Source organism: Tetrao urogallus (genome assembly GCF_951394365.1).
Source record: "Tetrao urogallus genome assembly, chromosome: 20".
Lineage (NCBI taxonomy): Eukaryota > Metazoa > Chordata > Aves > Galliformes > Phasianidae > Tetrao > Tetrao urogallus.
In genome coordinates, this window is record NC_136833.1 from 3714033 (window position 1) to 3728890 (window position 14858).

The 14858-nt window shown below is 43.5% G+C and overlaps 1 protein-coding gene across 1 annotated transcript in view; it reads right to left on the reverse strand.

Annotated features, from left to right (window-relative positions):
• Window positions 1-13352, reverse strand: part of RABEP1 (rabaptin, RAB GTPase binding effector protein 1) — a gene marked incomplete at both ends in the record, with an annotated part of 39597 nt that extends 26245 nt beyond the window's left edge. Inside the window, one exon of the mRNA XM_079545013.1 lies at window positions 13319-13352. Within this exon, the coding sequence (XP_079401139.1) occupies window positions 13319-13352 (34 nt within the window). The remainder of the gene's footprint in view (window positions 1-13318) is intronic.
• Window positions 13353-14858: the final 1506 nt, after the last annotated feature.

Genomic DNA, 14858 nt, shown 5'->3' on the forward strand with positions numbered 1-14858 from the left:
GAGTGAATGGGACTCACGCTTTACCCCTTCCAGCTCGATAAGCCCACTTCGCACAGTGACTAATGCTCACCTCTTCCACACATTTAGTCATTCTGGCCCCAGGTAACTTCAGTTTAACTTTAGGTTTACGCTTTGTTGAACACTGCTTAAATTAGAATGCAGTGGAACAGTGGTCACTCACATCAACTATCAGGGGAATGCAGTTATTTACATACGTTCACGTGGACAGAAATGGGCTTGAATTTCTTCTCTAGTAATTTATCTTTCATTTGCTAAAATCACCTTCTTCTCCCATGGGCATTCCCCTTCTGCCATCACAGTCTGACCTGCCACACATTGCTCATCACAGAAGCAGGTTCTACTAGCGTTCTTTTTCAAGCATATCAACCCCACTCTGCCCATTGATTAAGTGACAATTAAAATAGGGCAGCAGTGGATCAATCACAGTGCTGGAAAAGTAAAATAGACAGCAAGATAGATGGTAACCTGAAGAAATTACTTTGGCTGCATATGGTCATGCTACTGCAATCAAAAGTAAATCTTGGCAATGTTGGCAGGCTTCAGTGCAGATCTGAAAGTCCCAAAAGTCAACAGCAAGTGAGCCACATTTTAGTGAACAGAAACACTGAATCCGTCTATAGACACAAAATGGAAAGGTGAGTTATTAATCTTATTGCAATCACAAGCATTTTCCCTGTTCTCTGTGCTTCTTATAAAAATGAAAAATTGCTGAAGTAAGGGGAATAACTGTACGTTATAAGAGAACCAATTTTGGTTCTCTGCAAAAATAAAACTCAATGATTTCTTGGGTTTATGGAGGGTCTGTTTACTCTGCAGGCTGTGTACATTTACTCTGACTAGTCACTGCTCGAGCAAACAGGAGCGTGGTGATGGTAGCACAGAACACAGCGAAGGTTAAGCACCCAAGTGGTGTTCAGGCTTCCCTACAAAGTTTCGCAGGTCATGCTGAGCACCAGTGCTGCCATGTCTGCACCACTGTCAGCTTAAAGCTTGCCTGGATCTACATACCCTGCAGTCACAGTCCTTCCTGATTCCCTTGGCAAAGCTTTTCAAGCATTTAATAGAGTATCTAAGCTGAAACAACACAACTGTCAGACATGTCAGCACACACGAGTGCTTTCACCACTCCTTTTATTTCATCAGTCAGTCCTGCCTCATCGCCTGGTAAACTAAACAGTCTCCATACAACTATTATAAGCATACACACAGGAGATGCTCCCTCAGCCCACAAACAAGACCTCCAGCAGTGCCATCCACTCCCCTTCCTGAGTACTTCAAAGCCAGGTAGCTCCATCCTTCTTGACTGAAGTAAGAGTGAAGTTATGAATGAGTCGTGCTCTTCATGCTGGAACTCTACTGCCAAGCTTTTCTGCACTCCCAGATCTAATCATCACTTGTATAAAACAGCCATCAAATCCCAAACAGGATAAAACTACTTCATGTGGCAATTACATTCAACACTAAGGTTTCCAGAGTATCTTACCTTGATAAGAAAAACAAAATGTCAACAGTGGATAATGTCTGCTTTTATAAACAAGCAGAAATCTGCTGTTCTGGTCAAATGTCTTTATTTGGGAATGACAGACATTTAGGGAATGACTCTGATACCCACCCCACTATAGAGGGGACAACTTACATAATTCACCATTCTGAACACACCATCATAAATGTTTTCTTACATTTCTTAAAATGTAAACATCTGCCAAACCCGGACAACAAACCCAGTACTGATTTTCTTTCAGATAATGCAATTGCTGACTCATCTGCAGTGGGAGGGAGGAAAATTCCTTTGACTCCTTCTAACATATTTATCACGTCCCTCTCAGATTTATTAATGGCTGTCCTCTTTTGGGAAAAATAAAAATTAAAAAAAAGTGAAAAAATGGTGACTCAGCTCTCAGAAAAACAACACAAAACAACCGTGCTGCATTGTTCTCTCTGATGAAGTAATGCAATATACAAAACATAACCATTTCCATTAATTCCAGGTTTCTCCTAGGTGCCTCTACTGTAGGATCTCATGCTGCTATTTGCCAGGTAGCTGAGGTGCAGCTTTGAGAGCATTCAGGCTACAGACCCAAGCACCGTGCCTCCCAGTTCCTGTGCAGAAAGAACAAACTGATGATGGCCTCACACTGAAAAATTCAAACAAAGGTAACAAAAGTGAAATACTCACTTGGAGAGAGAAACGAGGGCAGACCAGCAGTAACAGAAGCATTAACAGAAAATGATGCAGAGAAAAACAGAGGGTCGGTTCATGACATTTATATGGGCAATAGCTTCTCTGGGTTACCACTGCTACAGGTGTGGGGAAACTACCACTGAAAGCAAACCAGCATATTTTAGGCAATTTTAAAATGGACATAATCAAAAATGATGTGCAAGCTCATTTCCACACACAGCTACCAGAAAGTATTCATTTACTTTCACAGGTACAAGAAGAGCTTCTGAAATTGCAGTAATACATTTAGAACTCATGAGCTATGAATGTGAACCAGCACCACATAAGGGAATTAATATCACATTTCTTCCCCTCTGTGGTTCCTTATCCCTTCCTACTGAATTTGGCCCCCCAGATTTGTAGTCAGAGAATAAACCAAAGCAAAGGGGCAGGTGAAGATTTAATTTCAAGGAACAGTAATTTCAAAGGCATTAGTTCTCAGAAGAGCCCATTGCAGGCACAAACACGTGGTGCCTCTGAGTAACCACTTACAGGACATAAATCTTGATAAATGGTCTGGAAAATATGGCTGCCAGATGGAGACACTGTGGTGATAAGTACAGTATGACAACTAATAAAAGATGATTAACATCTTTGTTTGACAACGAACAGGATACAGTCCTTATCATTTGGAATACGGTTTCTGCAGCAGTTTAATAGTTTCCCTGAGAACAACTACTACTACTCCCCCAAGTTTAGATAACCTATTTCTTGTCAGGAAACACTGCCATAATTCCATTTATTTGTATTCTTTCTACCTCTTAACACCAAATGAATTTCTTAGCAGTTAGAAAGAAAGCCCTCCCCCAACATGAACTTTTCATTTACAGAGCAACATTCTCCATCCTCCAGCTGCTAAACCAGACACAACCTCCACTACCAAAACCATACACAAACCTCTTACAGATACAGACACCTGTAGAAAGTGCCAGAAGGAACCATATTAGCAGCCTGCAGTGAGAGTGCCACAGAGGACTACTGTTCTCTCATGTGGGCATGAATGTCACACGAAGCTGGAAAGTGGGCAAAATCAAAGAAGGCTATAAAGCCCAGGGAGCACAAGAGAAGAACACCGGCCAAGTTATCTTCTTTTCAGTTTTGCCAGTTGGAGGAAAGAGGGAAGCCAGAAATATAAGTATAATGCATATCAACTCCTGGCTATGTGGCTGGTGCCAGCATGAGGGTTTTGGCTTTTATGACAATGGGATTCTCTATGAAGACTATAACCTGCTAGAGAGGGATGGAATCCAATTGTCCAAAAGAGGCAGCAGGCTGGCAAACCTAGTAAGGCAGGCTTTAAACTGAAGGACTTGGAGCACGAGGTTCAAAATGGCAATGCTTACACCACTGCAGCCAACTGGGGAATGAGCCAGGCCAACCAGAAAAACAACAAATGTTCCTCAGCTGCTCCCCATGACGTGAGCCAAAAGGCCAGGCATCTCAACAGTGTGTGCAGCTATGGCGGATCCTCTTGCATCCCTCTGGAGAAACCTGCAACATCTGCTGTTTTCTTTTCTGAAGTGCCTGTACATCAATGCATGCAGCACGGAGAATAAAAAGGGAGAATTAGAGAGTTTTCATGGGCTACTTCAACCACCAGTCCTCCTGGAAAAGCAGCAGTGCCAGGCATACACAGTCCAGGTTCCTGCAGTGCATGGAAGATAACTTTCTAGCACAGGTGGTGGAGCCAACAAGGAGAGGTGTGCTGCTGGACCTTGTTCTTACAAACAAGGAGGGATTGGTTGGGAATGTGAAGGCTGGGGACAGCCCTGGTTGCAGTGACCATGAGATAGCTGAGTTCATACAGAATCACAGAATGTAGAACAGCTAAGGTCAGAAGGGACCTTAAAGATCATCAAGCTGCAATGCTCCTGCCGTGGACGTGGTTGAAAACTACTAGATCAGGCTGTCCAACCTGGCCTTGAACTCCTCCAAAGATGGAGCATCCACAGCTTCTCAGGGCAGCCTGTTCCAACACCTCATCTCTCTGAGAATTCCTTCCTAACATCTAATCTAAATTTCCTCTTTTAGTTAGAAGTCATTCCCCCTTATCCTACCACTTTGTACTGTGTAAAAGGTCACTTCCCTTCCTGCTTATAAGCTCCAGTGTAGCCTGCTCTAGGGGGAATCTTCAGAAGTCCCTTCCAACTCCTACAATTCTGTGACTCCATGATTTTAAACAACTAAAATATATCTAGGGCATAAGAAACATAAAGACTATACTAAGCCTGTAGTTATAAGTGCTGGTGGTCATCTGACAGAGTAACCAGTACTCCTACCTCCCCCTGAGCACATTCCTTTTATCCCCAAAGTGTTTCAAGAACCCTTGAGGCAGTACAGGGATCTGCGACATGACACAGCAAAAACAGAAGGGTTGGGGTTTTTAACCACCAATTCTCAGCCAAACCAAGAATCTGCTCACACTCATCACGTGGCTGAGCATTTATCAGAACTGCCACAAATAAGACAGCAGGGCTGCTGACTGGTTTAAACTGTGAAAACGAGACTTGGACATCCGCATAGCAGCCACCAGGTCTCCACCCCTTCCTTTATACCAGACCTGAAGCTCAACAGGCCTTTCACTAAATCAATTAAAATCCTTAATCCAGCAGGTAGCAGCTTTCCACTGAGTGGCTGAGCTGAGCTGGCTCAGCAATGAGACCAACATGCAGTGGGCACAAGGACACCTATGGGAGCATGACATCACTCCAGGAGGAGGATCTCAAGGATTGCTCCCTCCTGGGCTGCCTGAGCTGCAACACAAAGCTACAGCCTACGGGTGTAGCTGGATAACCTGTTTAAACCTCAGTGTATGCAGCTTGCCAAAAGGAACAGCTTGACCTTACTTCTGCCCTGCACTTCCTGGGGGCAACTGAGATTGGTGTAGCTCAAATACATTCCCTCCTTTTCTCTTTTAAAGATGTTATGACTGTCATTTTAAAGTGCTAAATGGACTTCCACAAATCCTGATTTCCATTCACACACTCTAGGGACACCTCAACAAGCAGAATCTGTATCAGAATGCAAAATCAGGTTTCCTCTCTGTATTTGCATATACACACATTTTGATCTAACACAACCAAATGGGTTGCTCCAGTAGAGATGCATTTAGACTGGGTTAAAACCTAGAGCAGTAGGTAGAAATACAGTGGAGAAAGCTCTATTTTAGAACTAGAGTAGGCTCACATTTACTTTTATCCAAAAGCAAGCACACCAATACAAAACTGCAGTTAAATGAGACCCTCTAATGTGCTGTTACAACCCATCAACCCATCCTGATGCATCATCACGTAAACATCAGCCTATGTGCCTCCAATGAAGGCAACCTTTCTAACACCAGGATTTTTGGCACTCTTTAGAGAGTGAACATCTTCGTCTCCAGTTTCATCTATAAATCAAACAGAAGCTGTGAAGACCAGACAGATAGTTATAATATTTTCACAGTTAGAAGCATCAGTCAAACACAGAGTCCAGAGTTTGGCTAGTTGCTTTCCTGTTAATTTATCACATGTCTCTAGATACAACACAAAGAAAAAAATGTAAACAGACATTGCAAGCTGACAATTAAGAAAGCATTACTTGAAACTAATTTCAACACTCGTTAATTGTCCTTGAAAGAAAATTTCAAAGCTGTACCACATGACCACGATGGTGGTTTGAGATGAATTGAACAAACAGAACCACGTTTACGCCTCCTATTCAATAAACCAAGTAACACCACAGCTCAATTACATCACAGCGATTCTGGCACAGACCACTGTTAGTGTGAGATGAATGTTCTAATTCTGTAGTGTCTGTAGTCAATAGGAGTCCAGCACGATCTTCAGCAGGCCTTGGGAAATACAATTCTCTTAAAGGGTACCAGACATCAACATTTAGAGCGGACGGTTGAGATAATCACCACTTGAGCAGTAGCTTCTAGCACTCATCTGTGCTTCTTTCTTCATAGATTAAGCTAATGACAATGAAAATACAGACATCAGGATTACTTTTACACTCCATGGCTGTAGCCAAATTAGGGCCAGCAAGTCACTCCATTCTGGTTTTTTCTTTAATGTAACCAACCACGTTGCCAATCTAATCATTTTACTTAGCACTGATGCAGCAGAGGTTAAAATGTAACACAAAGACTACTTTTGCTGGCGAATATTTTCAGGGTGACCAGACATGCAAATACAAAGTGACAGTACCGAGGCAGGGGTGCGGCAGGTGAACAGTCACGCATGGAAGCACTGGGACAAAAACCTAAGAAGATAAAAGAATCATCTTTCTGTTTTACAATTTTGCTTATTTTTCTCTCTTGCTGCCATTTAAAGCCTTGCTGCAACTGCCTGTAAGTTAAATACATGCATCAAGAAATGCAGGAAAAAAGGGCACAGCCTGTTCAGGTAACTTTCTTAAAGGAATTGGCAACACTGGTTTGGTTTGCCTCCCAGTTCATCTCTTAATACACAAACCAGATTCTCACGAGTATCACAGTAAATGATTTTCCTCTTTCAACTACTGATTCTGATATATATATATTTTTTTTCCATGTATAATCTCAGTGGAGCAGAAATACAATAATAGATAGCTTTACTTAAAAAGTTAATTTCAAAACGCACAAAGCTTTAGTAGAAAACAAATGCTAACCAAAAATTAATTTTTTTCCCCTGGCACGAGGCATCACAGGACAACAAGCCTCTCCTGTTTATGAAGTAACTACATTGGACTTGGTGGATTTTGTTTTAAGATCTTCAGTTATTTTCCTGTTATTAACGCCGCTGGACCCACAAGGCATGGCAGGGCTCTCAGCTGCCCACAGTTCAGAGCACTTTGCATGGTGGAAGTTTCCTGCTCTCTCTCAAAGCCACTTCTTCAGAACGGCTCTGGTAAGAGAAGGTTGGAACTCTCGTATTCTTCTACCTTTCCAAAGCAATTACTTTTTGCAATCTGTGATGCATAACTGCTTTGGTTTACAAATAAAGAAACCAAGGTATTAAAGAATTAGATGTCAGCCAGTCTCATGATGAAGAGAAAGCTGAAGTCCACTGCCTGCCAAATACTACAGTCTGTTCTGGGAAAACACTGAGAAGCTGGAAGTTTAAAAGCAGGTAGCAGGTGAGTACCTGCTCTGTATCAAGAGTAAAGCACAGAATCTTCTCAGTAAAAGTAGCTGAAGAGAACTTTAGAACAACTAAAAAAAAAACCAAAAAAACACAACCCAGGACAAAACAGTGAATAGGCTGAGAACCAGCACGGCTGGAGCATGCTGTGCAGAAAAGAAAAAAGAAGAAATTTCTAATGGAGGAAGTTTGAGCAGCCACAGAGTTTTCTCCAGAAGAAGCAGAATGGAGGCATGGAGGAAGCAGATGCAGAGGATGTGCTAACTTGTGAGCAGAGCAAGTAAGGAACGGGGCAGCTGAAATGAGGGCAAGGACAGCAGCAGCAGCAGGACTGCTGGAGATAAGCACGTTTAAGGGAGGCGAGGAGATAGACGAGAAAGGAGAACTAAAGAGGAAGCAGATAGAATCAGCTGAGGAGCAGTAGTTGTCCAAGCCAGCCAAACAGGCAGCCATTTGACCTCAGAGAGGAAGAATCTGTGCCCAAAGGTCGTGTAAGGCAACATTTCAGAAGAGTTACCCTGTCACTTCATTGCCCGGAAACAGAAATTGCCAGGGGAGATGGAACATGTGAAGGGTGAGTTGAAAGCTTTTATTTTTCTCTGCGCTGTATGTGGAGGAGCTGGGCCATGGAAGAGGAGCATAGGATGAAGGCAGGAGAGGAGATGCACCATGAGTCAGCTGACAGCCAGAAGAAGCCACAGCTGAGAGAAGCAGATATGAATGGGGAAAAAAAAATACAACAAATGCAGCAATTCATCAGGTTTTCTCAACAAATGATTTGGGCATACTGTAAGATAAGAAAGCATCTGCAGAAGCTTCCAGCCACCCTTCTGATATTACGGATACCTAAGGAGGTTGGCTCTGTTCTGTCACATTAAATACATGTTTTTTCAGTCTTTTTTCCCCCCACAACCATCCAGGCCTCCTTTATTATTAAAAAAAAAAAAAAAAAAAAAAAAAAAAAAAAAAAAAAAAAAAAAAAAAAAAAAAAAAAAGGAATTAAAGCCCTGTGACAACAGATGTGTTTGGGGTTTCTGTTGCAGAGTCCATAGAAAGTAGAACAGAGGCGGTCCCTAAGCAACAGGGGTCTGAAGACCACAGGCTGAAATATCCCTGACTTAGCAAATAAATCAACTGGGCCATTCATTTTGTACTTACGAGCTATTATGCAAATAAAATGCATCACTATATTAACAGACATGCTGCAATTCTGCAATTTTAAGGCACTATATGCACCACTGATGAAGTCACACGACAACCCAGACTTTTTTCTCAAGTGAAGTACCAAAGAGCAATTCTCTTCCTTCTGAAAGATACAGACATTAACTAAGACTGCACTACTCACGTGTTCCTTATGTCAATTTATATGAAGATATCAAATGATTTACATTTTTCCAGAGATAATTCACCATCATGCTTAACTGACTATACCATGACTAAAATTACACAATACTTATACTATTTATAGAGTAACTTGCAGAGACTGGTACCATTAACTCAGACACCACTATCCCAGGTTCAGAAAACAAGCCTGCAAGTAAAGCCTATGAACCACAAGACCTCTGGAGTGGAAGATGTTCCTCCTAAAAAACACACAAGATGGCATTTACTGCTTGCTATTGTCTTGCATTTTTCCCACCCCCCTCCAGCTCGGTGTCAGGTACTGCTTAGAAGTCTGCTTAGTAAGTGCTGCTTATCAACGTTATCAGTGCTTATCTTACAAGACTTCAGTTGGAGTAAAGCCATAATTCCATGTGTTTCGTTTTAAAGACGAACTTTCATTTAAACCAAAATCCTCACCTAAATATAATATAGAAAACTTCACATCTTAGGCATGTTTTTTAATAAAGCGCCTGGAGTGAAAACCCAGGAAGCCATTCAGCATCACCCGCTACGGAGCCAATGGGATTTGGTCCCTTCCCAACACTGTGAGACATTATTTGTTTTAGCTTCTTAAAAGTCTTAAAATAAAATTCCTTCCTCGACCACTTTGAAGGCAGCACACAGTCTAGTTCCACAGTGGGAATGTGCTCCACCCACAGCAGGCTATGGGAAAGCATCTTGAGGCATCAGGCCAGAAAGGAAAGAAAACATTTACTAAGGCCATCTTGTCTGTGATGATGGTGAACTAGCCAAGAAACTATAAAACGGGCAAAGAATTTATATTTCCCAGCCTTCAAAATGTAAGAGAGATGGCCCATGTGTTAAAGCATACTCTTTGTGCCTTCAGGCAAGTCAGCAGCTAATTTTAACCAACAGACTCAGTGCGTTTTTCAAAATTAAGAGAGAGATTTGGGACTTGGCTCCAGAAGTGAAACAGGCACCCCAAATGTGCGTATTTCCACTGCTGAGCACACCGACCTGCTGAGCTGAGCAGCACTTCCTCTGAAATTCTACTTGGTGGAAATCTGTATGTTCAAGGTGTCTGCTTCACTTTTGAAGCCAAATTCTAGATGTGACCACTGAACAAATACTGAAAAAAATACAACTTAAAAAGAGATGCATTAATTTGTGGGTTTTTTTTTTAGTTAAAGGTACTTGTTTAATAATATTAGTCACTAATAATGTACTAAATTAAAAGCAAGAAAAATAAAACGGAAGACATTTTTGGCTCTTGGAAAGTACCGGCAATTTTGTTGTTATTACTCAAGAGAAAAGAGCTTAATATTTGACAGTTACATCAACAACACAGAGCTGAACTTCAGTGCTTGAAACCAGTCCCTTACCAGCCACACCTACCTTTTGAGATGAGTAATAGCATTTTCAGATATTTCAATTTTACTTGAGTGACATTTGTAGGGAAAAAAACTAGAAATGTAGCAGTGGAAGATGCAGAACGTTAAAGATGGTTACTTAATTTTCCACATGACGTACCAGACTCCTCCAGTAGCCATGCCCAAACTCTGAGATACGTGAGAAATACAACAGAAAGATCTCTGCTCTTGTTAGAATCCCACGTGACTTGCACAGGGCAACAGTGCACCCCGTGGTGCTGCTGGTGGTACTAAATTCAATATGACAGCATCCTCCAGCCCCTATATGAGCAGTCTTCTCCACTGAGAGTTGGCATAAGCTCTGACCACAAAGAGACACAGTATTTTTGCTGGCCCAAGCACAGTGTAAGAGAGACTTACTCCAATATTGTACTCTTGGCTGGTAATTTTCCTTGTAATACGACAGACTGCGCCAACGAGACAGTTTCCTTTACAGGCTGATATCAATGGTTGTGCTATTTATCAGTTGGAGCGTACCAGTGGTTTAAGTTTACTAATACAGTAAGATTTCAATTTGCAAATAATTTGCATGCCATTATTATTATTTTAAGCCCTGAAGAAGTAGTGTTTGATGCAACAATAGTTTCCTCATTGAAGCATTTTCCAGATACAAGCAGGAGAGTGATGCTGAAGCCTAAGCATTCTGACAGGGAAAAATTATGTCAAAACATTTTGTTTGGTAACCCTATTTCTGGAGATGGCAAGCACCCAGCTCTGAATTAAGCCCAAGGAAGGTGAGAGCCATGTTATCTTCAAACTGAAAACATGTACTTTTAAATTAGGCATTACTATGCCAGTCACACAACCCAGATGACACGTATTAATAAAAAACCTCCCAAAAGCCACGGTGACCAGGATCAATAAGCACGTGTCTACTTGCAACCCAGGTTGACATAATCAGCCAAGAGTTAACAGCACAGTGCACAAAGCCACATGAGCAGCCAGAGGACTCTGCTCTCAGCCTCCCTGCGATTGTTATCATATGGAAACTCTATTACCCCACACAAAAGAATCAGAGGGTTATTAACTTCTACACTAAGCCAAAGTACAAAAACAGCGTAGGACCTAACATCTATTCTAATGCCCATATTTATATTAGAAGAGGGGAAGGAATAACACAGTGAAGCAGTAGAATGGAATATATATCCTATATATAATTCCTCTCACATCGTTCCATTTTTTTCTCTACTAGAGTCTTTTATACATGTTTTCAGGATCAAAGAAACCCCCAAAGCATAGGCAGCATCTTGTGCAGGTGAAGAATGTATATGGTACTTATAATCAACATAAGTAACTGTAACAAAGCTGCGATTATTTCCTTGGAGGAATATAGTAATCCAGCACTATTTTGTCACACGTGATCTTAAATCAGAGATTACACTATTCCCTTAAGCAATAAATTCAGTGCAGACAGCCAAGAACATTGAATAAGTCACTTCTTCAACACTTTCTATATATTAAAATACAACAGAGAAGTTTCAAGGCATAGTTGTTGACAAGTTCCTTAAAAATAAATCCAACAGTCTTGAGAACAATAGTATATTGATCAAAGTTGATGAAAAGAAAAACACAAAACAAACAGATCCTATTACTGCCAAAAGGGAAAGGAGCCATTTTAGAAGCTCTCAACTCTTCAGTGCAAGAACACAGCAAGCATTTTTCAGAATCCATCCAACTTTCAGCCACGTTCCCCCCTACCATGGGTCTTACAGCATCCTCACCTTCTTGTAGAAAAAAGCATGAGAAAGACAGCAATCCACACCTCTTACCAGACAGACTTCATCAACCTATGAAATTACTTAATGTTACCTGCATCTTTTGTCTTCTTTTTAAACAGTGACAAAAATCTACCTAACTTGTAACTTCTAATAGCAACTCACATACAGCTACCTTTCCTGGTCAAGCAGCAAATGCTTGCACAGTTCCACAACACACCTGCAGTCAAATTCTCTGCAAGAGCCAAGAAGAAAATTTGTTGCAAGCTGTTCTGTAGTGCACTCTCAAGAAAAGGCTAAAGAACAATAAACAATGGTTATTCACCAGAAGGTACACAGCAACCCACACCAAGGGTAACCTTACAGTCATGGCAGCAAGTAAATTCACCTTCCCTTCAGCGCTCTCAAAAGATGAGCATGCAGTCATTGACCTTAACAAAGGGGGGAAAAAATAAATAACTCTATGCTCCTTCATCATAAACACTTTGACAAGGTAGACTGCAGTCCCCGAGAATAAGCACTTTCCTGCATAAATGCAACAACAACAGAAAGCCCGCATAATTCCCTAGATACGCATAATTAAGGATACATCACTCCCCTTTTCTCACAGAGTACTTTCCCAGGGAAACTCATCTGCTGTCTAAAAAAAGAGTCCCCTGTCATAGTGCCACGCCAGGGTAAGCACCAATCCTTCAAGGTTCTGCACATCTGGCCCCAGGCCTCCTGTTTCCACGTTCTGATCAGCTTCGACTTAAGATTTCTTGCTCTCTCATCCTTTTTCCACGCATCTCATTAAACACTGTCCTTAGCATCGTTCCTTCAAGCCCTCAAGCCCATCTTCTAAATAAAGCACTAACGGCAGCTTATCTGACACGCAGACAGTTCTGTGATCTATTCCACAGGGGAAAAAAATGAATTATTTCCTCGTCTGTAATTCCTCACGAAAAAGAAAGCAATACCCTTTCCATGACAGGAACCTTCACGCAGAGCTTATCTCCCTCCTACACAGGTAAGAACAGCTGTCACTGCCTTTGTGTTTTGCACCTCACGAACTCACCGTCCACGCAGAGCTCCTGACCCAAGCCCGAGAGCCCCCAGCACCACTGGGATGAGCCGGCCGTGCACTGAGTGCCCGCACCTCCCTCCTCCCCCAGCACCGCAGATCCCCTTCCCTAGCAAGCGGCGTCCTCTCCACGGCCGCCCTCCTTCCTCGTGCACGCTCGGGAGCCGCCCTCGCTCCACAATAAACCCAGATCAGCCGGCTGCCGTGTCCTCCTCGCCTTCTCGGGGCCTTCCCCGGCCGCCTCTCCCCGCCGCCCTCCCCTCACGCCCGGCCGGGCCGCTCGGGCCTCTCCGTGCGCTCCCCGCGCCGCCCGCCCCGCTCCGATCCCCGCGGCCCGGTAGGGCCGCGCTCACCGTCCCCAGCCGGCGCCGTTCGGGCAGGCCGCTCGGCTCGACGCGGCGAGGCCGCTTCCCCATTACCGTCCGTCGGGGCGCTGGGGCCCGGCTGGGCCATGGTTCCGGCGGGCGGTGCCGCCGCGGCCTCCTCCGCCTCCAGCCGCGGCGTCGGAGCGGGAACCGCTACGCCAGGGGGCCCCGGCGAGAGACGGGAGCTGCCGGCCCGGGCCTCCGCCTCCTCCGCCTCATCCTGACAGCGGCCGCCGGCGGCAGGAGGAGGAGGAGGAGGAGGAGCGCCGCGCAGGCGCCCACGGTAAGAGCACGGGAGCGGCTGCCGCCCGCGGGGCCGGGTGGGCCGCGCTGTGTGGGGAGGCATGTGAGCCGCGCTGGGCGGCTTCGCCGGAGTCAGGACGGCCGCTATAGCGAAGCAGCCTGGCGTCTTGAAGGACCTCCTGCTCACCAGGAGCCCCATGCTGGCGGAGGAGGCTGTCGGTCCTTCCACCTCAGCAGGTAAATACGTCTTGGCTCTACTTTTTAATACCAAGGGAGGTGTACAGTGTTTAGAGGCTATAAAATCACTGAGAACAACATTGGAACGCATGTTGTGATACCAAATCCTGTCACGGGCTGGATCCTCCTCTCCTGGTTGGCTTCAAATCACAGAATCATTAAGGTTAGAAAAGACCTCTGAGACAATCTAGTCTGACCATCTACCTGCCACCAATACTGCCCACTAAACCACATCCCTCACTGCCACCTCTCCATGCTTCTTGAACACCTCCAAGGACAGTGACCCCAGCACCTTCCCGTACAGCTGTGCCACTGCATCACTACTCTTTATGGCAAGAACTTTTTTCTAGTATCCAATCTGAACCTTCCCTGGTGCAATGTGAAGCCTTTTTGTCTTTTTGCTGTTTACCTGGGAGGAAAAGCCATTCCCCACCTTGCTACAACCTCCTTTCAGGGAGTTGTGGAGAGCAAATCTAAAAGCAATCATTTTTAAACGGAGTCTCACAGGACTTTGTTCTGACCCCTCACTTGTGACCGCATTTCTTTAGGCCTTGCTATCAAACTGTGGCAAGACATAGAATTCTGCATTTCAAATTAAATTGTTGTTCAGTCAGAACAATCTTAAGATAGAGGAGGAGCCTTTGAAAACTATTCCTCTATGTTTTGCCTATTTTGATCATGTTACCCATTTTAACCCAATTTGAAGTAAGTAGTCTCCGTCTTTGCTGTTGTAAAAAGTGGTCCTTAGGTGAAAACTTACTTACCTCTATTCACAATGCAAGCTATCAGTTTTCTTTTCAAGGGTGTTGGAGACCTTGGGATTGCTAAACCGTCAGAATTGCTGGCTTAGAAACACAGTCCTTCAAGCATCTCATCACTACCACCTGTCTATTTCAAAATTTCTTAGCTGCTTCCTAGGCTCTTTTAGAAGTAGCTGAATATTAAGCATTGGACACAATAAATCCTTTTGAAAATCTAGGCCTACCTGTGGGAAATGAGGTTTGGAAATTCCATCCTTGTGTATGTTCAAATGAGTACCCCAAACCACCCATATTAACAGCTGCTTTCATCTTGTTCATGTCAAGGCAAAACTCCCACTCATATTAATTGGTCC